The sequence below is a fragment of the Saccoglossus kowalevskii genome, chromosome 18 (assembly GCF_978046115.1).
Source record: "Saccoglossus kowalevskii chromosome 18, keSacKowa6.1, whole genome shotgun sequence".
Classification (NCBI taxonomy): Eukaryota; Metazoa; Hemichordata; class Enteropneusta; family Harrimaniidae; genus Saccoglossus; species Saccoglossus kowalevskii.
In genome coordinates, this window is record NC_140658.1 from 18,445,577 (window position 1) to 18,471,945 (window position 26,369).

The window sequence follows — 26,369 nt, forward strand, 5'->3', positions numbered from 1 at the left end:
ATGTTAGGAAAGGCCGATGACATCATCGCTGTTATTTTATAACACAAGTGCGTTAAAAGATAGCGACGTGGTAAACTAGCTAGTCAATCCATGTACAGCGGCCGTGTACCAGGAAATTATTCAACTCCTTCGGGGGAGCTGGATTAAAGAAATGAAGCTGATTCACATAAGTACAACGTAATTGGGCGATGTTTATTACGTTGGTGTCAATTTTGAAGGGGTTATAAATTGCATGTAGCTTAGGAATGTGTCAGTTAGATTCAGGGGGTATTTTGAAATAAACCATACTGGAGTACATGGCGGAGAGTAATCACTTTTAGCAAACTATAAATGACGTCATTCCGCACTGCATTGTAGGTAAAAGAAAGTACGTCCCAATCGCCCGCCCCTATAAATGTATCATTGGTTTTGACGTTTTTATTTCGCCCGTGCTTCCAGTTGCTTCTCATCACCACAGTGTTTTTAATAGAGATACACAATCAACGCAAAATATCATGCATCAAATAGCGTACCTTACGGTGGATTATGTGCAGCAACCATATAATTTGTGGGAGGGGGGGGGGCTAAATAAAAATAAAATAATCAGACCTCAGCGTAAATCATTTTAAAGGGACAATAGCTGTGATTTTGAACATTGTTTTGTTTAAACAAGTATAATGTTATATAAAATGCGACGTGGAAACTATGGGCCCAGTAATTGCTCTTCCCTTCCTTCGCACGATAACGTATAAAATCATCAGTGAGAGAACGTCAGATAGAGGCTAAGCCCCTCAAGATGGCATTTATCCCAGGGCCACGGTAAGTTATCATCGTAATTCCGGACATTCGCTTGATGAAACTAGATTTTAATAGATTGTCACGGTGCCCTCTCAAGTTGCAAGTGGTTTAATGTACAACGTCGGTATATGTCGCATAAACTATGTTTACAACTTGAATGTCCACATTTCAGTAGTCGGCGATGCTCGTTACAAATTTACACTCATGAAAAAGGAAATGTTTTATTAAAAATAAAAATCGGAAAAGAATGATCGATAGTTAATACTTGGTGTACGATGGTGATTGGACTAATTTTATTACGTCATGTTGTCAAATGAACATTGACAGAAGCGAAACTACGTAGAAATGATGACATCATGGACGCTGGTTATGTGGATATGACGTCAATAGTATTCGTCTTTTATAAAACAGAACGTTTATGCATGATGCATTATGGGAATAAAATGGTCGTCCATTTTTAGTATGCTGGGCATTATTACTGAAATTAATTCCTTCTTTTGCTTCAGAATTCAACTACTTATTCATACATAGTAAAACAATTACAGCATTAATACAATTAACGGAATGACGTAAATCGGAATTACAAATGTCTGTACATAACACAATGACTGATGGCGATGGCGGTCAGTACAGAAAATCACAGGGAGTTACGAAACACCAGATCTTCTGTACTTGCAGCTTTCTGTCAAAGTCGCTAACAACGATGACCGGTAAACGTTCTGGGGTGAGAACCAAACTCTTCGACCCGACACCCTCCCGTGTGACTCCCTCCAAAATGTCACTAATAATGTATTTTTTATACCAGACTCAATTATTTCCAGACATTTCAAGTCTCCCTTGACGCTTTTATGTAAAAACTATTAGTATGTAGGTGTAACACGTATACATCGTATTCTGCCACATGAACCATATTGACAATTTGGGGCTTTATGACCGTAAATGCCGTAAACGTCATTTGTTCATTGCAACCGCGTCCAGTTGTGACCTCATTATTATGGCATTATATCCCTGTATTTAAAATATGTAACAAATACATTACTGAGGTAATAAAGAAATCCGGTGCCGTCATAATCGCTTTTTTCATCCCCGCAATGGAGTGACATATTTTCTTTTTCCTTTGACCTTGTCTCCCGCCAAGGATACCATGACACGACAGTTTTGTTGAGTTCTAACTATGATTGTATGCAGACATAATTCGTTCAATCTCTCCCTTTCATCGTCTGACTAATAAATTCCCCATTTGCCTACTTCTCCTCGTTACTGTATAATCGTTGCTCTGCGCTCATTAGTATTCAAGTCATGTGGCGTTACACCCGAGGCTCTTTACATGCCATCAAAACTAAGCAGAGTATGCCGTAACATTACCCGGGGACATGTGTAGTTTATTTAAGCTTCCGGCTGTTAATCCATTGCATTACGGACGCAACTTATTCTAGAATATACAGAATTTCCCTTAGCTATTTGAATTTTTGAAATTTAGTTCATTAAATAGCCTATAAACTGCCCTCGCTTTCCATTCTAGGCTTCCTAAAAAAAGTGACCCACAATGTCTACATATTCGCAAAGCACCATGGGATGCAAATGATAACAAACGCGTCTCTGGCAAACGCATACAATGTTGCAATCATGATCTTTATTACCACGATTGAATGCGAACCGTCGTAGACACGTATCTATGTTCCTGTTATCGCGTTGTACAGCGTTGCTTATATAGCGTTGCACTCACGTGACAATGATGACGTCAATCTTTGAGTTTATCTAAGCATGTGACTGATTTCAGTTATGATTTTTAATAATATGATTTGTGTTGTCCTTGTTTTTTTTTACGAACACTATGTATGGAAATAGTACTTTGCATACTGGCGCAGACCACACTACGCTATCTGCCGGCCAGCTAATTTCTAAACGCAAATCGAACTTTCCCCAGATTTTATGCTTCAATGACTGCGATAGAGTGGTCATTATACAAATTCAAACCTAGTTAACTTCCTGTTGAGCAATTTCAGATCTGACTGCATATCACTGAATATATAAATTAACTTGTGTTTGCCGTCATAATTGAATCTACTGATATAACAATGCAACATGGGAGATCTAGATCAATTGTAATTGAATGCAACGAGTATCCATTTGGTAATTCACAATATTATTTGTAATTTTAAAAAAAAATTCAAGTTAACAATATTAAGTTTCATATCAATATTAATAATATGTGACTTTCCAGTTCATATCACCAAAGCAGAAAATATTGATGTAAAGGATTACCGTCACCATAGAAACCAAACGAGAATGTCGTCATTTCCACAAGAATATTGTTTCTCAAAATGTTCAGCGTTGGCTATTTTGTTTTCTAAATTGTCGGTACATGTATCCCAGTAGCATTGACTCCAATTATTGAAATCAGGGAGAAAACTACATTTAAATGTAAATTCGACCAGAAAACCCTCCCATTGGTGATGCACAGTGCGGTAAATATCAAATCTATAGTATCTGGTGTGACCTCTGACATTTAAGATACGATCACTAAATTCGACATGTGACCCACACAGAAAATGTCACAGAATACTCACTGAACTACCGGCATTTTGTAATTCAAATTTAATAATTTTTACTAAGTGTATAATATTTTCACGATATGCACTAAAATGTTTTTACATAATGAGTAATTTCACATGATATCTTATGGGCGTATACAAACTTGGAAAAGCAATTACAAACGTTTTTTTTTTTATTAAAATCAACACCAATTCATGTATGGGGTATTGACCCATTTTTATCAACACAGACAATCGTAGTCTCGAGCTGTAGACAACCACAATTGGCGACAGACGCTACTAAACCGGAACAGAGAAAAGACAAAAATCAAAAGACGATACGCATGCGCAGTGACAGAGTCTGCCAAATAAATTTATGATCATAACAATCACATTTAATTAAAACGTTGCACGCAACAATTCCACGTGAATAAAACAGTTTCCGATATATTCATTTTTTATTGAGATTGTTCTCACCATAAAGTTACTTAAAAAAATATTACTGTGGCGTGATATAAGAGAGAATGTTAGAACGTTGGGTAATCGTATCTCACAATAGGTCAGCTATATTTGCACGAGCACGTGTCGGTGCCTTATTTTGTTTGATTAGCCTTCAGTATGGAACACGCATTTGACGTTTCATTTGAGAGACGACCATGCTGAATGTCATGGGTCATCAACCTGTGAATTACACTGACGTTAACGAGTCTTAGATAAAGAGCTACTAAATAGCATTACTGGGCATTCTTTCAATGATCCATTAGTCTGAATACAGCGAGAACAGCACCGTATGCTAAATAGGTCAAATTTACACTTTGTTGTCAGGAATCTATTTTACAGTTCGATGTATGTCACGTCAGCACACATCCATCTTGCTATGATAACACCGAACAATATTGCCGGGGTTTCACAGGCTACATTTGTCCAATACAATATATTACAGGTTTGTCAATATTTCATTTTATAAACACATATACATGTAGGTTGTGTTTGTTTCTATATTTGTATTCTCAGAATAAAAAAAATGTGCACGACAAAAGCCAAAAAACTGACACGATTCTTGAATGTGGTTTAAATTATTAAATCTCATGCGCGATAAATCGATTTGTTTACAGGATTCGCAGCTCAACGTCAATATCATATGAACGGTATCGCGATTAGAATGGAACACCGTGACGACCGACGTGGTTATACACCACCCCTCCTCTCACCTCTCCCCAATGTCCTGCCACCAATAAATATATCACCGTCGTTCGACACGTTGAAAATAGAGTAAAAATATCTAGATGATATCTTCATGCGTTAAATTATATCACCCTAAATAACCAATAAGATTGTTCGACTTACCTGTATTGGAAACGTTCCATTGTACACATTCCAGTATTTATGTAAGACTTCTGCTAATTCGCCATTCCCAATGGACGGCCTCGTTCCAACCATTCCCAATAAAAAAGATGGTATCGTGCCATTCGTGTCGTACAGTCCGGGCTGAGTTATAAAAATGACAGTTGTGAGTAAATATAAACAGCACGGTCACGGGAAAACATAGCGTAACTATTACAACCTTTCCCACTGAGAATCTAGATATTATATACCAAAAAATAACTCAATCCAATAGCGGATACAAATTAACGATGTACTTGCTTCCTGGTACGATCTTTTCCTTCAAAATCGAAATACAAGTTCAGAGACAATAGAATAGAATAAATATATCTAAAAAAAATTTTGTACGGGAAATACTGTCTACAATTTACGTGCGAATAATTCTGACCAAAAATTGTTATCATAATAACATTATTTAATATACATCTTCCTCAATTAATATTACTGCAACAGTAACAACTTTTATGTGGCATATTTTCATGTGTTGGATATTAATATTCTTATCTATCAACGAATTGTGCTGTTTTAGGTTCACCAAAAATTTTTGAAGTTCTACTAGCATTGTTTAATTTTGGGTTAAAATAGTCGTCGTTTGGTGTGCGATGTATGTAAAACAACTTTGGTTTATCTTGAGTGAATGTTTTGGCACGTTCGATTCAGTTTGGATAAAAAGATACTGACCAACTTTTGGCATGAAGAGTTCTTGTCAAGTTTTGGCGAGAAGAGGGTGATTTACACTACATAAATAAAATGACATATCGTATTACTACACTATCTAGTATTGGACTTTGGAGAGTAGATATACTACTACATTTGTGTTTCATCATTAATAATGTATAAATGTCTAGATTATTTGTTATTATTTGTTTTGTTTATAGACTGAATGAAACAGAAAGACTGTAGCCCTAATAATAAACTGTACTGTTAGAGTGAACCAAAGAAAATGAGGTTTACGCCGAATAAGACGACGACGACAAGAACAAAAACAACATCAACGATGACGACGAGGACGAGGACAGACATTTCCTCCTCATATGCCTTCACCTAATGATGATCGGGCAAGGTAAAACAACCATGGCTCCAAAATTATTTACATTAAATCAAGTTTTTGTGCGATATTTTACCAATCCGAGAAAACGTTTTTATTGTTACCTGCACAGAGAAAGTGTTATGAACATGTCATGTGATCTTTTTTAAAATTATGCTTTGAAAAAATATAAAGAGAGAAACAGGATGTACAGCGAGGTGATTATGCAAATAAACTATCACGGAGGCCGATAATCCAATAAGCATGAACACTTCTCCATTCGTATCATCAATGCATCGACGCTTATCCCCGTGACGGAGTTCATGTTCACGTGCCACGTTCACTGTCATATTGCAGATTTTGTCACGCAGTTTTCAGGATTTATTCACCGACGCGGAAATGTATGCAAACAAGATTATCGTGAAATATTTCGTGGTTGCAGATGACACCAAATGATAATAATTTGTATATCTGTAGTGTGAACAAACACACATTCACCGATTCTAGATTACATGAAAATTTCATTACGATTAACAGCGTTGATCAAAAGGCGGCTCAAAAAGGAAATGTAAATTGGCGAGCAAATAAAATTATTTTAATTTTCACATTGAATGAAAGTGAAAATGATAAATATGCATTTGGACATTGACAATCAGTCAGTTTTCCATAACGCTATTATTAGCTATGACAATTATAGGCGCTATTACTCGTTTTCTGACAACGGGCGGAAGTAGTATGGCGCCATCTTGAAATCGGCAGGCATCTCACGCGCTTCGACGTTATATGGTAACATTAGTGTTGTATTTAGCAAATAAGATGTACGATTGCCTGCTATATGTGATCACTGTTACTATCTGGAACTATACACACTGATTTGTCAGTGGAAATTATTTCACTAATTGCTGAATAAATTCAGTAAAGTGTTACTAACATTTCAAGCTGAAAATCCATTGTTGAATCATTTTTTTTCGTACTATATATATGTGAAGTAGACATATTTTACGAATCCAGTCATTGGTGATGCAGATAAACAAATCTTATTATTTTGTTTATTGGTAATATTCTAGCATACACCAGACACTGAATAGTATATTTTAGTAGCAATGTAACCATCATGCAGTCTAGCTTGAACCATGCAAACACACAAGCTACATTCAATGTCTTTGATCCTGTCACATCAATTTCCACTTCCAACCAGTGGACATCTGCATAATCATTTCGAGATCACAGTGTATGGGTATCTGGTATGAAGAATTATTGATACACCCCTTACAAATGGACCTGTTGCACAGTCTTTCAACTCAGAAGCCATCACGCCAATTATTAAGAAGTTATTTTTCGATAGTAAAGTTTTCAAACATCATAGACTTGAGTTCAGCTTGCCCTTCCTATCTACAATTTTTGAGAAGGTTATCGTATCTAAACCTATTGAATAATTGACTACCATCTCATAATGTTTGGCCCTTATTCAATCAGTGTACTGGAAATACTATGGTATAGTACAAAGATGGCGCTTGACTATTACAATGCTCTCTTTCAGAGTCTACCAGCAAAACATATCAAGCCACTTGACCATGCCCAGAATATTGCGACTAGAATTGCGGATTTAGATTGAATGCAGAATCTAGTAACCAATTATGTTGTTAATACTGCGCATGTCTATATTGTTGATTTGCTCCATCCAGACCCACATTTTGTTTAAATTGAAAAAATGCCTACTCCAATGTTCTCCTCTGTAAGACAAAATCATATGGTGTACAGACTTTCTCGCATGCAACAGTCTACCATTTGTTAGTATTCTAATATTAAACATTTTGTTCATTGTCTTTAAACAGTATCACATTGGATTCCATCGCTATATAAGTCTGATTGATTGATCATTCTGACAGAAAAACAAAAACTTGCGCAAAACTTCCGACCTGTTGCTGACTTGCCATTCTCAGCATATACCCTACAGTAGATAAGTCTCAACAACGATTTGGACATTTTTATTCAGCCTCATAGGTTATAACGTGTCAGTTCAGGAATGACTAAATTTAGATCATGGACATTTCTTTTTCTGTCCACTTAATACTACAGTGAGTCAGTTTTTGCTTCACGCCTTTTGGCAGTAATAAACAAAGTGGGGGAGGGGGTTAAGTTATAATAAGAATAAAACGTTTTCATTTACTCATTATATTATGAACAACCCCCTAACAAGTAGATGCCTTATAAAACACACTCAGCTGAATTGTGTTATGTAAATGTCTACTTTGTCGACCTTTTCCCATGATGCATTATGCGAAACAAAATGAAAACGTTCTAAAGACGCGCACGTTTGTAGTATTCGAGGTAATGCGAATTCTCCAAGGATATAGGATTGTGTGCAAATAACATATTCTCACCATTGTTGTAACAATATCCGTTGCTATCCAAGCCCATCCTTTACCCGTCATGCCCAACCTCTCGGCCTGACGTAACACCACATTTGCATACAGTGCATGACAATGAAGTAATACAATGCGGACACCTTTTGAACGAATATTCATTAGCTGCTCTGTCACGTCCAGTTCGGATCGATTATTGGTTGGCCAGAATTGTTCCACGCTAACTATCGACCAATCACGCTCCACTGCCATTGTATGAAACTCACGAACAAGACCGTTTACACCTAGAAATAATAATGACGTTGTCATGGTTACTAAACATAATTTGAAGAATACAGAATTACACGTGTTCTTCAACTTCAAAAACTCAATGATCTAACAGTGAATTGAGCAGCAGGTTTCTTCAACAAAGAGTTTATACGTATTTTATGAAAATTTGTTAACCAGGAATTTGTATACACCACAATTACAAAGATGGCGTGTAAAAAGTGAGGATTAAAACTAACCGTATTCTGCATGTGACGTCAGAATAGCAAACCTCGTCCACTTGAAGTGTTCTACTAAATCTACCAAAACAGCGCTTTGAATATAATCTGGTGACGTCATCTTCATCAAATATGGGAATGTAGTTTGGTGTAAGGACAGCAACGAATCCGTCGCGAGGATTGCGATCTGTGGTATATGAAGCGCTGATGTGATTGGATACGATGCTCTGACTCCTTGTGAACTTAGGGGGCCTACCATAGTTACAATCTCCTTAGAAACCTGTCGACAAACTGGACAGAAATGACTCGTAAATGATGGAATTAAAAAATTCCTACAATTTGGCCCTGCTCGATAACTAAAATATATTCCCGGAATTCGTTTTTATGCAGCACGCTACCTAATTCCAACCTTAAAGGTGAAACGGAACATTTTTTGTGTTATGTACCCCAAGCTCTCTGGATTTTTGCATTTGAATTTCAGATATGTTCACTTCTGATAGGAACATCATAAATACGAAAACATGGTGACATCACATCCGCTACTTCAGATGCATTGTGGGGTCAGATAGCGCTGCATAAAATATGTATCCACCCGACTTGTGAGTTATATACCTAAATACGAATGAAGAGCAGTATTTAGACCGCGCTCTACACGAATCATTGTATTGTGGTTGTCGTCTGCTGAAACAACTAAATAAATACGACATGCTGAAGATATTCAGTTGACTAAGTGGTGTTTTTTCTTTGCAACTAACCGCCGACAACTTCAAAGAACGTGTACCGACAAGCTACTCAAATAACAACAACTGTCGTTCAAATGACTTTGAGATTGACGTGGGCAGGTTATTGCAATTTGATAATAACATCGCCATGAGTAAAAAAAACAAATGAACAATGAAATATTTTCGAGTTGAGATGGTTTTCTATTTTTAATTAAACCCGTGTATGTTTTAAATCTCGCAAACGTCAGACACTCACATCAATACTAGTCTCATTCTTAAAATCAAGCTAATCTTTTAAAACAATTATTGAATATAAACGGATAAGTAAGATAATAATGAAAAGAAACGTAACCATGCGTTCTTGGTCAGCGTAATGCAGTAATACCTACAATGATTTCAGGTCGCTAAATCATAAACCGATATTTTAAATCGATAAGACAAGATTTATGTCAAAATGCCCCATCCAAACTTTCCATCAGATTCAACTGTGTTTTGGTTTCCATGGTAACATATATTCGACGGTTATGTAGCATTATTAGAACCTTTTTGTCGAATAATGTCGTGACGAATGTCATTTCAACATGTATAATTCAGTGAATCTCGCCAGTTCTACAATACGCACATGGACAGACGGTCTCAGGAGTTATCGGCACCATTCATGTTGGTCATGTCGGTAGAATAATGGGTCAATATTCTGGCACGCTGTCCGTTTGTCCGCCGATCACATTAAAATAAAGCTATTCCCATCATGCAAGATGTTTGAAATGTCGCCGCATTGACCGCCAGGAAGAGATTGCAGCGAAGAAATCATAAAATCATAACATCCGATAAAACAGTTCAAGACATGACTTGTCTTCATTTGTTTACGGATTGTAAAAACTATAAATAAAATAAAGCCAGACTCGTTTCCATGCAACCAGGATGTTAATCTCGTAGCTGTACAGCGGCCATTTTTACAACAACTATGAAATTATACGATGTTGTACTTTGAAAACAGATTGAACAATTACAACAATTTCTTAAGAGAAAATATCGGCTGCTATTATACGGAAAATTATACTTACCATTTTGGATGTATTCAAAACTATCAAACTGTCGTGAAATTCTTGAACAGAAATATGAAAATTTGGTAAAAGGCAGAATGGAAGGATTCTCATTAACATATTTTGCGGCTAGGACTAAAGCTAATATTTCCGATTCACTCGGGTCTTCTTCCAATAAGACACCTAGAAAAAAACAATGTAACAATTATTAAATCAACTTGTCGACTGATATGAATTTCATTCATTCTGTCTTAATGAAATTTACAGTTGCTTTTGACTCACGTAGTTGAATCATAACAATTTGTAATACCGATCCGCATTGGGTAGTTCACTGCTGTTCAGCTGGGGGGTCTTAATTACATCCTCGTTCGTCTGCATCAGAAATACAAACCTACTTCTGCATGTTGTTTGTGACGTCAGACATTCAAATTGCGCATGTATCTCTTAGTCACTGTGAGTGCGTGTTCATCTGCACGCTATTTCAATTAGGAGGGACAATGCGCTATAGCTTAACAGTGAGCGTGTATATCCGGTTGTCTAATAAATTGTACATGCAAGCAAATATTACAATGTAAAACACATGATTCGAATTCAAGATCACGGCAATCTCATTGCTACTGCAAGCAGACGCGCTGTCATTTTGTTGTACATTTAGTATTCTTAAAGTTGATATCTTCGAAATTCGGATAATTATGTTATTGACACAGAATAATATATGGACGTTCACAAACACGATAAATAAATAGTCAATAAAAGCACTATTTTTTTCATACCAGAAATGTTCAAACTATCAACAACAAAGATTCAAAACCGACAGAAAAAAAGCTATGGATCCACAGCGCGCGGAAGCTTACAGTAAAGGTAAGGTGTATTTGCCGTGTCGTAAGTTCGAATCTCTTTCGGTGCTCATATATTGTGGCGTAAAAACCTTACTTATGGTGGCGCGACTCTCATTCAAATAATAAAATTGACACTAACCAAAAAAAATATTGCAATAACAGACTATGCGGTTTAAAATACAGGTCCAATTCAAAGCGCCTGCACAAGAGAGTTATTATAAACTTATTTACATCTAGACTACGCGGAATCACTTAAATTAAATCCTTTACTATTTGTTTTTTTAATTTGAAAGTCAGAGAGACGTTATTCATAACTTGAATGGAAAATATAATGGAATTTAGTGTCATTAATTTTGAAAAGCATTTTCTCATGATCAAAATAAGAACACTTTAATTTCTTGATAAGACAGTAAAGCGAATAAATGTGTGCAATGAATGTATACACTGTGAATAGCAAGTTTACAAGCTCAAATAGAGCTACGTATTATGTTCCTCATCACAGTACAAACGTTGGTTCTTTAAACTGTACTATTAATTGTAATACTTTATGGTTTAAAACAATTATACGTGCAACGAATGGTCATTTGCAATCTTACACTAATTGTGCATTCGCAGATTTTATTGATTCTGGAGTAGATATGCATCCAGACCTTTCAGCGAGCCTGTCATCGTTAAATACGTCACGCATGCGTGGAATAACACATCCACTGACCCCATTAGACGTGTAACCCCGCCCAACGCGTGCTTCGAGTTGAAATCTCACCCTCCAGTCTTACTAATATTAATGTCATAACTAATTCTGAATCAATATTCGAAACAACAGAAACTAACACATAATAACGATAATCAAATTTGTTTTTGAAGTTCGAAAGTACTTGCGTAAATACCGGTTTCAACTAGTTCGAAAATAGAACGTCATTGAACGCGATAAAATCACGCGTAGAACGCTTTCCGAACCAGAGACTAGCAGCGTAAACTTATTACAATTTGCGCAATTTGGGCCCAGTATGTTCTTACAAGTTTTCTAAGTATCATTTATCATTATTTAGTAAACAGGGCCTTGAAACGATTTAATATTTCTGTGAAATACGTGCCAACCGACGACAGACTTCGAAGCGTTCGAGTTTCGAACAAACTCCCGGCACACCTTGCGCGATATGCGTCAGATCGGCGTAGAAGTCGCCGGCCTGCAGCGTCAATGATATTCACATATATCTAAACTTTCAGATGAAGCATGGGTTGTTATAGTAGCATGCTTGGTAAGGAATGTCTGAATCACAGATTAATTTCTAACTCGTTTTCACCCTGTTGCTACCTTAAATAAGTAATTAACTTGTTAAATATAAAAACGTCTGGGGTTTGTTTGATCTCGCATTTTGGGTTAATGATCCCAGTACAGTCGGGTATAGATCAATGGATCATACGAAGAGGATAACACGTCACGCTGCGAGCAAGGGAGTAGAGCGTAACATTGCGTTTAGAACGCGATAAACCCGGGCCGTAGCTTGAATTAAATAAAACTTGCCGACACATAGTAGTACAATTCAGCAGACACCATACAATAGAATCTAAACACAAAGGAATATAACAACGCATATTAATAACTCTGTTGGGGTGACTATACAAACATAAGTTTGCGATCTACCTGCCGGCATGTTGTTACAATACAATATCGTATGGAGTGTGGAGCTCTGTTGAGTCAACGACACATATAACCTCCCCTTTTTACGACAGAGCGATGAAAGGACTACTAGTGTTAAATGTCGCTACTGTCTCGTATGTGTCGGTGTACAACGGTGTACCATGTTTTAATTGGCAAGAGCGCATTACCATCATTATAGCATGGTTGTAATCAGTACCCATACGTCAACCAGGAACAAGGTAACTTGAAAACATGTGGACATTAATAACCACAGTTCGATATAGAGCGACTGTCTCATAACAAAAGTGAACCCCAGAGCTAGAGAATATGGAAGTATTCGGGCCACCAAATTAAATAATATAATTTATTAAATTTATAAATAAATAATTAAGAGAATTTCTAGAGAATGTATCAATTTCGGTTAGCGTAATACACCCCCTCTCAACATACATACATTTGGAAATGGCGGCCATAAACAGCTGTGATTTATTGAATCCTTAATGGACTGTGAACTCAAGAAAAGTAAATCCCTGGCGGCAATTAATAATGATTTACGACAAGACACTTTTTACGATAAGAAACCCCGGAAGCCGTGAAATAAAACGTTATCCACAGAAAGTTGAGCGGTACGAAATGTAAATATACAGTCATGTGACTGGCTCGGCGTCCGTAGACTATATCTGAAAGTGCTTTGCTATCGACCATATCAAGCAGTCTATGCAGTAAATGTGATTTTAAATTCGTCCTTGTAGATGTGTCGTTTTGATAGAATCATCTTAAGATCGGTTGTAAATGACTGTACCCGTAACCCCTGGCAATGCATGTATTTCAACGATCGTTCATGCAATCAGATAGGCATACGTAAGTAATCCAATACAGACCGTGGCTTGATATAATGCAGCTTTGGGATACTATATGCACTACGAACGATTCAAACTGAACCGATGTCGATGCAATATTGCGCAATAGTGCGGTGTCATTGCGCAGTGCGCTCGTTGGTTGGCTGATTGGATTCAACTGCCTTTTATAAAGACGTACACAACCCTTGTATACACATTTTTACTATTTTTTCTTTATGCATTTTTTACTTTTTATGTAGTTATTTTCTTTTTACTAATATCTGATTTGTAACCTTTCATCCTCTCTGGGGGATTTATGTGTTAATAAATAAAGGTAAATGTGAAATGCATTGTTTGTGAACACTCGTTGCGCGAGAGTATGTATAGTACATGTATTTAGATTTTACCCGATTTTTATCACATTCATGGCAATTAAATTGATTGTGATCAGAATACGGGTTTTTATTTGTGTTGATATGTGCCTGCAAAATAATAGTATGCCTGTATTTCGCTGATATACTAGTATATACCAACATTCTTAGGTTTATGTTAGTAAGGAAAAAGGATCAGGAACAGTTCTCGAAATCGACGAATCCAAACTCGGAAGACGTAAATATAATCCAGGATAATAAGTGGACGGGCAGTGGGTGAAAAACCAGTGACCCCTGACCCCAAAAATATGAGGCCCTTAAAGAGGAAGGGTCGTCACCAGCGCACGCGCGGGAATTGAGTCCTAAGCGATATTAACAACACACGCTAAAAACGCAAAGGCTCATGGGTAGACGCTTGTATGTAAACACTATGACCATCTTGCGCATGCACAGGTGACGACTCCCCCGCTTTAAGAAACTTTCCACCAAGCAACCAGATTTTCGACTTTTGTTCCGCCATGTTTTGGGAATATGGTTTCAATACTATTGTCGGCACAACACGATTGTCATGTGCGCCCGAGTTAACACCAACTTTAGTTACATTAATGTGTAAATAACGGGTCTATCATTGATCACATGTACAGAACCGCAGATCATTTTAAATCCACGAAAGGGGAAGAAAACATTGCTTGATCATTATGTTCGAGTGCCCACCCCCAAATTTAAATTGGATTTCCCCTCAGATGAATTTTGTTTTTCTTCATGGGTGCAAACAGGTGTACAATTGTTGATTTGAGTAATCTTCCTAGCATACCCAACATTTCAAGTGCTACATCCCTGAGAAAGGAGCTGCCATGAATTTAATGAAAGCGGCAGTGTATTTAAATTAAATGACTGAATTGTCCTGATTTAGTCCGCAGTGAGAGGATGCTTTATGAATAATGGATGGAGACATAAAAGGAATGATGTGATTTCCTTTCCAGTGTTCTTGAATAAGTTGTTATAAAATCCTTGCCTTCTTTCTATTTGTTTTTACGGATTACCCGGCAGTCTATGGCTATGGGTCATTAACCTTCTCGTGGCCGATTTAAGTAGCAGAAAGTTATGTTACTTTGTTTCGCATTTATAGTATTTTCCAATATTATGGTGTAGATAAAACCATAATTCTGACAAAAATACCGTTATGAATTCTGCATACCAACACAAGAAGGGTTACCGACGAGGCACGTATCATAATGTTTCACACTGCATAGTAGCCGATGCCCTCACAGTTGTCCCCACTACACTGCCAGCTATATTTAGAGCCCCTTTTAATGAACGGGGTCGATTCTGGTGACTATGAGGTACATGTGTGTTCTCAATACTAATATATTATATATACCTACTGAATAACGTCTGCCGTCTCACCACGCATGCGCGCACCACGCATGCGCGAGATATGGGTCTCATATGGACAACTTGAAAGATGGCGACTTTGACTGTTGCACAGACATTACCAAGCTTTAATTACATAATTTTTTTGGTGATTGGTATCGAAGTAGTCACCGGCGGTAATGATTAGTGCACGTCGCGCTCAAGTCATACTTGTAAATTCCATTAGAAGAGCGCATTGAACTGCAGGAAAATCAACGCAACGCAAATACCAGACATGCGCGGTGCGACAAAAACTTCCTGACCCAGTCTGGGACTTTAACTAACGTTATTATTCAATAGGCATGGTACTTTGTGAGAGAGGAAGAATTTCATTATCAAGTGAAATTTTCTTAATCAGGTCCCTTCAAATACAAGCATTCGTCACTTGAGTTCAAGAACATTTGAACTTGGCAAAACATTATCTATAATATTGAAACTAAATGTTGTAGTAAGACAACACTACCCACAGACAATACAAAAATATGTGACCTTCAGGGATCAGACATTAAAAAAAGTTCAATATTTATTTTCATAAATAATTAACCCATTTGCGGTACAATTGTGCCGTACTAGTATTCCCGCTGTTGAGTTGTACCACGCCCTCGGGGGGTCTTTTTCATGCCTTGTTTTGGAATAATGATTTACGAGTCAGTGCTTTATTTTGCGATTTACCATAGTCAGCAGACGACAGTTTAGAATATTAATAACCGAATCACGTAAACAATTACGGTGGATGTAACACATGGCGTGTAACGGCGATTTCTTCACAGTTTGAATCATTTGAATCATATCGCCTGGCAGTGATAATAGAATGTCTATGAATAGACCGCCGTGGTGGCAGCTTATCGAGAAAAAAAAAGAGTATTTCAGATTAGACAAACTTTGATGTTTTCGGTGCAAGTATTGTAAACCAGAGAACTGCATACGACAGAGATTATCGAGTTTTGCAATCGTCGTCTGCCGATGGAAACATCTGTTTGCTATCATAACATTTGCATTTTATATATATAGCCAACGAAAACGTAAATTCTCAATAGTTTTTACGCAATAAATTGTAGGAAGTCATTGAAACGATGTTACGATTTCGGACACGAGCCACATTCATTACATTCGGACACTCGCTTAGGACGTTCGTACTCTGGTTCATTCACATTCACACAGCGTTCGTGAACATTCATTCGTACAGCGTTCGTACGTCTCGTAAAACGTTCGCACATATTTATACGACCCCGCACACCGTTCGTACATCATTCGTAAACATCATCATTCACATTTTCGTATAACAGTTGTAAATATTCGCACACATTCGTACACCCTCGGACATTTCGGATAACAGTCGTACACACTCTTGCAGTCTCGTACACATTCGTACACCGTCGGACATATTCGTATAACAGTCGTACACATTCGTACAGTCTCGTACATATTCGTACATATTTGTAGCCAGTTTGTTCATATCCAGGGTCCATATTCACGCGTGATAGTGCAACATTTGTACACATTTCTATTACATTCGTATAACTTTGATAAAATGTTAATATTTGTCGTACTGACTCATTTCGTTATTGTAATAATAAGATTCAATAAAAAAGGATGATATATATACATTTAACGTAAAATATTGGTCATTGTTGAATATTTGATTATTATTATATTTTATAAAATTTTTTTTTTGTATAGTGCTTTCAGGGCAATGTAACATACATATATTTCCATTTGTTTACACACAGACGGACTGCTTTTTGTCTGTCAGTCGTCCAGCGCTTCCATGATCGTTCGTTGTTGCTAACATTTTAAACACTATGAGATTGAAAAGAGGGGTTTTCCGTAGGTTGGAAGTGCGACTAAATCAAGTAAACTATCATTATTTTAATGACGTTTTAGTCAAAAGTGGGCAATTTAAACATGATATATCTACAATTTACTACGATGAACTTTACGGTAAATGATTTTTATTATACACACATGCATTTCAATGTTTACTAGGCGACAATTTTTTTTACCATTTTCGGTAATTTCTGAAGCAAGAATCGTGTCGATGATTTAAGTTTCATCTACAGTGTGTTGTTAACAAATACACGATCAAATTATTAAACATGGTTTTCAAAAAGTTCGTGAAACGATATTTTCGTAATGTAATCGATGTTCTGCGCATGCCCGCTAAGCATTATTCCACTTATATTATAAGATCAGTTGGTTTGGCAACAAATCCAGAAATTCTGGAGCAGTGAAACTAGCTTGTACTGATTTCTCATAAACTGTACACAATCAAAATCCAGTATGATACTTCCAGAGGTCAGTGAGAGTATTTTTTACAGATCATACGAAGCGGGAATTTAACTTTACCAATCTAACATGGAGGTTACTAGCCACCTATTCCAATTATGCATAGCTACTAGACGGTGACTGCATAATATGATGATATATCATAGATTGACGGTCAAGGTCTTTATTTCCAACGTTGCGGTCGAATAGAGTTAATAGTTTTCAAAAAATGTGGTACTGTCATTTGCTGTAAGTAGGCAGGCAATTTAAAGTTGTTATATTACAACAACACTTACTTTACCATGAACGTCGCGGTCAATGGTTTTTATTATGTACGTATGTTTGGGAGTTTATGAGAAAAAGCATTGGCACATAAAACCGCGCATGCGCATAACTTCCTACCTATAGTTCCTGGCAAATACATGATTTTCCAGATCTTTTGATAAAACATAGTCACAGTGGTTATTCCGAAAGTTTATTTCCTGTAACCGATCATTGACCCGTCGGCTGAATCTCTCAACGGCCAACAAAATAATGCAGTTAATTTTGGCTTTTTTTTACAATGTCTCTTTAATGTCAACGCTATTATGCAAATTGAAATGGTGGTGATGGAAGATTGACGGATGTTTCTTGATGTGTAAGAAATTAATCCGCTTGAGAGACGGAACGGTCGTGAGTGGTCCAAAATATAATTTGGCCGCAAGGTATTATATCCCTGCAACGAACTGTCCTATTTTCCGCCGGATTACGTTCAATTATAAATGCAACGTCCGTACACGGCTTATTCTGACCCAGTAACACTGCGCGTGTGACACGTTGCTATGTAACCAACTATATACTTTGGCCTCTTTCTAATAGATCGCGTTTCATTGTTTCGACGACTAACAATTGATGGTATTGAAAATCTGTCAATGTCAAATACCATTGTTCCACCTGTCGATTAAGTGAGATGTATGAGAGGCATACTCCATGATTGGTGTTAATATACGAACAAAAATAACTAACTGCTTAATCGCGGTCAAAGGTCAAAACAAACAGTTGTTTGCAGAATTGAAAAACGAAAAGTAGAACATAAATTGCAATTCAGTATATACTAAAACAAGGAAATTTGTAAAATGGCTATCACATTGCCGAACTGGCCAACAGTTTGCGTTTATACTATAAACACATCGTATCGAGCAATTTAGTGAAAACCACGTCCTATTTGAAGCTTTCAATTCCGTACAACAAAATCTCTATGTTCAAGCATAGGGCTAAACAAATTGTATCGATATGAGTTCACTATCTTCCTTTTGTTTAGCTCCATGATTTTACCATAAGAGGTTAATTAGTAACCATGTACTATGGTGGTAAGTCATTAAACTTTTGTGACAGTCTTTCTCGCTTGCAAACGTCTGTTCGTTATATTACTACACCCATTACATCAGCAATACACCCATCTACGTCGCAGTTCAACATAACTACACCCATTACATCAGCAATACACCCACCCACATCGCAGTTCAACATAACTACACCCATTGCATCAGCAATACACCCATCTACATCGCAGTTCAACATAACTACACCCATTACATCAGCAATACACCCACCCACATCGCAGTTCAACATAACTACACCCATTGCATCAGCAATACACCCATCCATATCACAGTTCAACATAACTACTCCCATTACATCAGCAATACACCCATCTACATCGCAATTCAACATAACTACACCCATCACATCAGCAATACACCCATCCACATCGCAGTTCAACATAACTACACCCATTGCATCAGCAATACACCCATCCATATCACAGTTCAACATAACTACTCCCATTACATCAGCAATACACCCATCTACATCGCAATTCAACATAACTACACCCATCACATCAGCAATACACCCATCCACATCGCAGTTCAACATAACTACACCCATTACATCAGCAATACACCCATCTACATCGCAGTTCTACATAACTACACCCATTACATCAGCAATACACCCATCCACATCGCAGTTCAACATAACTACACCCATTACATCAGCAATACACTCATACACATCGTAGTTCAACATAACTACACCCATTACATCAGCAATACACCTATCTACATTGCAGTTCAACATAACTGCACCCATTACATCAGCAATACACCCATCCACATCGCAGTTCAACATAACTACACCCATTACAACAGCAATACACCCATCCACGTCGCAGTTCTTCATAACTACACCCATTACATCAGCAATACACTCATCCACATCGTAGTTCAACATAACTACACCCATTACATCAGCAATACACTCATCCACATCGTAGTTCAACATAACTACACCCATTACATCAGCAATACACCTATCTACATTGCAGTTCAACATAACTGCACCCATTACATCAGCAATACACCCATCCACATCGCAGTTCAACATAACTACACCCATTACATCAGCAATACACCCATCCACGTCGCAGTTCTTCATAACTACACACATTACATCAGCAATACACTCATCCACATCGTAGTTCAACATAACTACACCCATTACATCAGCAATACACCCATCTACATCGCAATTCAACATAACTACACCCATTACATCAGCAATACACCCACCCACATCGCAGTTCAACATAACTACACCCATTACATCAGCAATACACCCATCCATATCGCAGTTCAACATAACTACTCCCATTACATTAGCAATACACCCATCTACATCGCAATTCAACATAACTACACCCATCACATCAGCAATACACCCATCCACATCGTAGTTCAACATAACTACACCCATCACATCAACAATACACCCATCCACATCGCAGTTCAACATAACTACACCCATTACATCAGCAATACACCCATCTACATCGCAGTTCTACATAACTACACCCATTACATCAGCAATACACCCATCTACATCGCAGTTCAACATAACTACACCCATTACATCAGCAATACACCCATCCACATCGCAGTTCAACATAACTACACCCATTACATCAGCAATACACCTATCTACATCGCAGTTCAACATAACTACACCCATTACATCAGCAATACACCCATCCATATCACAGTTCAACACAACTACACCCATTACATCAGCAATACACCCACCCACATCGCAGTTCAACATAACTACACCCATCACATCAGCAATACACCCATCCACATCGCAGTTCAACATAACTAGACCCATCACATCAGCAATACACCCACCCACATCGCAGTTCAACATAACTACACCCATTACATCAGCAATACACCCACCCACATCGCAGTTCAACATAACTACACCCATCACATCAGCAATACATCCATCCACATCGTAGTTCAACATAACTACACCCATCACATCAGCAATACACCTATCTACATTGCAGTTCAACATAACTGCACCCATTACATCAGCAATACACCCATCCACATCGCAGTTCAACATAACTGCACCCTTTACATCAGCAATACACCCATCCACGTCGCAGTTCTTCATAACTACACCCATTACATCAGCAATACACTCATCCACATCGTAGTTCAACATAACTACACCCATTACATCAGCAATACACCTATCTACATCGCAGTTCAACATAACTACACCCATTACATTAGCAATACACCCATCCATATCTCAGTTCAACACAACTACACCCATTACATCAGCAATACACCCACCCACATCGCAGTTCAACATAACTACACCCATTACATCAGCAATACACCTATCTACATCGCAGTTCAACATAACTACACCCATTACATCAGCAATACACCCATCCATATCACAGTTCAACACAACTACACCCATTACATCAGCAATACACCCACCCACATCGCAGTTCAACATAACTACACCCATCACATCAGCAATACACCCATCCACATCGCAGTTCAACATAACTAGACCCATCACATCAGCAATACACCCACCCACATCGCAGTTCAACATAACTACACCCATTACATCAGCAATACACCCACCCACATCGCAGTTCAACATAACTACACCCATCACATCAGCAATACATCCATCCACATCGCAGTTCTACATAACTGCACCCATTACATCAGCAATACACCCATCCACATCGCAGTTCAACATAACTGCACCCATTACATCAGCAATACACCCATTCATATCACAGTTCAACATAACTACTCCCATCACATCAGCAATACATCCATCCACATCGCAGTTCAACATAACTACACCCATCACATCAGCAATACACCCATCCACATCGCAGTTCAACATAACTACACCCATTACATCAGCAATACACCCATCCACTCATCGGGAAGCAATTTTTTATTAATATCCTAAAAATATAAAGTAAAATGTAGAAAACGTTGTGCCCTGTCGTCTACTACAGATCTGGTCACGTGGCATTATCCGCGCCTATAACGAATCCACATATCTTATGTAGTGTTGTATAACTGTTCTTGTCTGCAGTACTCTATGCGTTTACATCACATCCCAAGCACGCTAATGCTCTAGGCAACATATTGGCGGAAATCTGAGTCATTATGTTTTCTGCACGATCTTACTGTAATCAGCGAACTAATTTGAATTAATTCGAAAGATCAGTCACTTGGGACATGTTCGTGTCGACTCGTCTTTAATATATTAGTCACGTGATTAGTATATAACTGATAAAGCTTAGTGGCACAGAGATTAAGACATCAAAACACATTGGTGGCAGTCTTCACTAGATTGTTGTATAATAAAACACTCTCGCACCGCAACACCGACATACAGACAGGAACACACATTCACACAAAAATTCGGCATACAACAACATGACAAAGGTCGCGTCATAAAATACTGCAAAAGAGCAATGGATTCCTCTCTTACTTAGAATTTGTTTAGTCTACGCCTGGTTTATCCCCTTATATCTGAAATGATAACATATTATGGCCTGTGGCAAAACGTGTTGTTATCATATCAGTGGCATTGTGGATTTTGATGAATATTTTAATGATTCATGGAAATCATTAGGTAAGTATCCCCTTCTGTGCCGAGGGGCAGAAGTCACAATTGGGAGCACATTGCCAGACGATCGTAATCACCATCTCACTGCTAGTTTAATATTTAATATTCAGAATATCTCGGATAACAGAGGATCGACTTTCAAATTAGAAGAACTATTATTTATTTAAATATGATCGTTACTTAAATCCACGGATCATCTACTGCTAAATTGTGTCTATTATGTATTAGTCTGGCCTTGCGACTATTGTCTAAAAGAAGAACACGCTTCTAGATGAAGTAATCATGTTTTATTTCCAACGTTCACATCCTTGTATCATAACACATCATGGTATTTATTTCAGTCATCAGCGCATGCGTCAGACGGCCATAGAGTGTCATTGTTTACAAACAAGCGTCTACCCATGAGCCTTTGCGTTTTTAGCGTGTGTTGTTATCGTCGCTTGGGACTCAATTCCAGGTGACGCCTCTCCCGCTTTAAGCGACGCCGACAAGGCCTGTGTTTGGAAACAAACTTGAATTCTAATGAGTAAACGCCATAAAACCAAATAGCCAATCAACGCGTGTCTTAGAAAGAGGGCACGGATAGTCTGCTCCCCTGTTATGAAAGGGAGGTACAATGAATGTGATAACTACCATGCGCCGTTAAGAGGCCAGGATGCAAGAGTATACTGTAACAAGGAATTAAATAGTGGGTTGATGGAGACGGACATACAGACATACAGACAAATACGCATGTAAAATGTCTGACTTTTTTTTTTTCATCATTGTTCCTATACAATCCGTATGTTCCTACCCGTCCTATTTATCGTTAGTACATTGTATGCGTGAACTTCTCAGTTTAAATGAAATCATCGGGTTAACGACCACCATCCTGATTTCATGAGGTGAGCAACGAACAAGACAACCACCGTCCTTGAAAACTGTTGTGAATTATGCAATATTTCCGGCTTTCTTCTTTTTGGCTGAACACATACTCTCATACCAGAGAAGTGTTATGTTTACCAGAATTGAATAGTTAGTTTATCCAACATTCCAATGGTTTTACACTTGATTTACATGATTTATTAGTGCGTATTTCTATTCCCGAAAGCGACAAGCTTTTCAATTTTATTCATAAACTGTAACTGGAAATAAAATTATCAAGAGCGGCAACTGACATTTGCTAACGTTCAGATAATATCTACGACACAGCATAATACCGTGACTGCACTTTTCGTTGTCACCCAAGGATTGCTTATGATATATCGATAAAGTTGTTACGCCGGATCATGGCGAAGGGAAGTTAGATACGGCATTCGTAGGAATATATTAAAAAATGACAATGTAGATGCAATCTGTAAACACCATAGCTGCGAGAGAGGGTGATCGTCATCTAAACAGTTAGAATGTTTGACGTATCGACCTCCACGTCACGCCATAGTTGAATATTTTGGTTCCTATCGGTTTCACATTTGGATGTTTTGATTTGTTATAAGATTACGTCATATGCAGCATACCACGTTGCACATCGTAGATGAAAGATAATAAGAGTTATGTTATGGCAGAGACTCTATACAGAGATCTTTTTATTGTGTTCCACCAGACTTTTTATGCAGTCGCAATTCAGAAAAGAAAAAAGATCACATACTTTTTCTGTCTGAATACGTAGGCTCGTTCCAAGCTTTTTTTTGGGCCCTTGTGAACAAAAATTGAATTTTGCAGTAGATCTAACGCAATCAAGGTTAAACTCTACAAAGCTTCCGTGTGAATACAGAATATATGCAATAATTGTTGTTTTATAAAAAAAATTATCTTGAAAATGAAAATTTCCAACAGTCCGTGAAGGAACATCGGCATTAGAGGTAGGGGTAAAGATAAGGACCATCAGCTAGAAGACACACACGGATCACAATCCATTCTGATGTTTTTGAGATTACGCTTACAAAGACTCAAATAACGCAATATGCAAATTAGCTATCTAATATGCACGGTCGCGCCTCCAAGACTAATCATGTCTCTGTGATAACCCAAGGTGCTTATGTACCTAATTTGATTAAAACTCCTTAAAAAATATATGTTTTTGGGATTTTGCTTACACTGACACAGACGGGGAGGGGGCTAAAATGCTCGCGAAGTCGTGATGTGTTAAGTAGATATATGGGGGAGGGCATTTTAGTAATTATAACACAGATAGTTAGGAATTTTGTTGAACAAAATGGCGGATAGGATGTTGCACTTAGCAACAGATGTCGCGTGAAAATAAACGCCACTAATGGTTGATCAGGTTACTATAATGTTTATCTTTGATAAAACAATAGAATACACATAGTTGTTAAACATTACCACCAATGTGTACCAAAATATAACGGTTTGTACAGCGATATTTTTTTAATCCCCACAGAAACGACATCAATCGCTATGTTTTCGATGTGTTAGATGTTATTTTAAAGACACTGCCCAGCATAATAATACAATTAACAAACAAACAAGTCATTCACTGTCTTGGCACACGGAGCTCCATACTGCACACAACCCCCATAAAACCCTGAACCACCCAACGCCGTTCTGTACTCATGCAGTACTGGGGAAATATGTTCACAGATATTATACACTAAGAATATTCGCATTAAAGTGTTCATAATAGAGAAAATAGCAACATATAAAATGAAGCAGAGCATCATGGGTATTGTCTAGTTAACCCACGTTAAAATCAGCTGTGATTGACCATTTTACATAAACGTCTACAATTTATAACACACATAATAATGCAAAGTACATTCCTTCATTCATAATTGGGATTAAAGTGGGAGGGTCGTCACCTGCGCACGCGCGGGAATTGAGTCTCAAGTGACGATAACACACACGCTAAAAACGCAAAGGCTCATGGGTAGACGCTTGTTTGTAAACAGTAACACGCTATGGCATGCGCAGGTAACGACTCCTCCGCTTTAATTATTTCATGGCAAAATGTTATGGTGTGAATGTATTCAAAGACGGAATGTTAGTTTTCTGTCACTATTAAAAGGAATGGTTGAGCTTAATCCCATACAATAAGGCAAAATAATTTCACATTTTGTTTTTGGAGTAACTCACTGTTTCATGTGACTTTTTCGTCTGTTACATATCCAAGAACATATCACGTACAGAACATTTATACAACGTTGTGTTCTCTGGTGGAAAGTCAGTTGATGCGCATTTTTAGGAGTTGCGCACTGACCAAACGTTCAATATCAGTGAATGACTTGTTTGTTTGTTCACAGTACTATAGTGCTAGACATTACATTTAATTGTTAGTCGCTACAGTGCATGTTATGATATCCCATTCGAATATGTAATGCTTCATTTGGTAAAATGGCGATTGTGAAAAATACATTTAAAGGGCGGCAGTTGTCGTGCCGCGTCCTGTTCGATGTGGGGCTCATAGCGACGTATACAACGCGTGTCAAATACATTGTTTATTTACATAAAATTCGACACGCGCTGCGCGACGACCACTGCGCTTTAACGTAACATCGTGACTCGATTAATATTTGACTGAATTTCCCGCTTCTTAGTAACGGTGCATGACAGCATGGTGTGGTATTTTTTACAAACTTGTAGTACTAGTAACACCAAACATCATGACGACAGATATGAAACCGTACTTGATAATGGACAGCTGAGGACAGTGTGTATTCGCGATG

The 26,369-nt window shown here is 37.7% G+C and overlaps 1 protein-coding gene across 1 annotated transcript in view; it reads right to left on the reverse strand.

The window, feature by feature from the left end:
* Positions 1-26,369, reverse strand: part of LOC100366790 (glutamate receptor 2-like) — a 47,269-nt gene that overhangs the window by 7,774 nt on the left and 13,126 nt on the right. Inside the window, exons 2-5 of the mRNA XM_085493410.1 lie at positions 10,359-10,520; positions 8,594-8,863; positions 8,106-8,371; positions 4,659-4,799 (exon numbers count right to left, since the gene is read on the reverse strand). Coding sequence (XP_085349536.1) covers positions 4,659-4,799; positions 8,106-8,371; positions 8,594-8,863; positions 10,359-10,520 — 839 coding nt within the window. The remainder of the gene's footprint in view (positions 1-4,658; positions 4,800-8,105; positions 8,372-8,593; positions 8,864-10,358; positions 10,521-26,369) is intronic.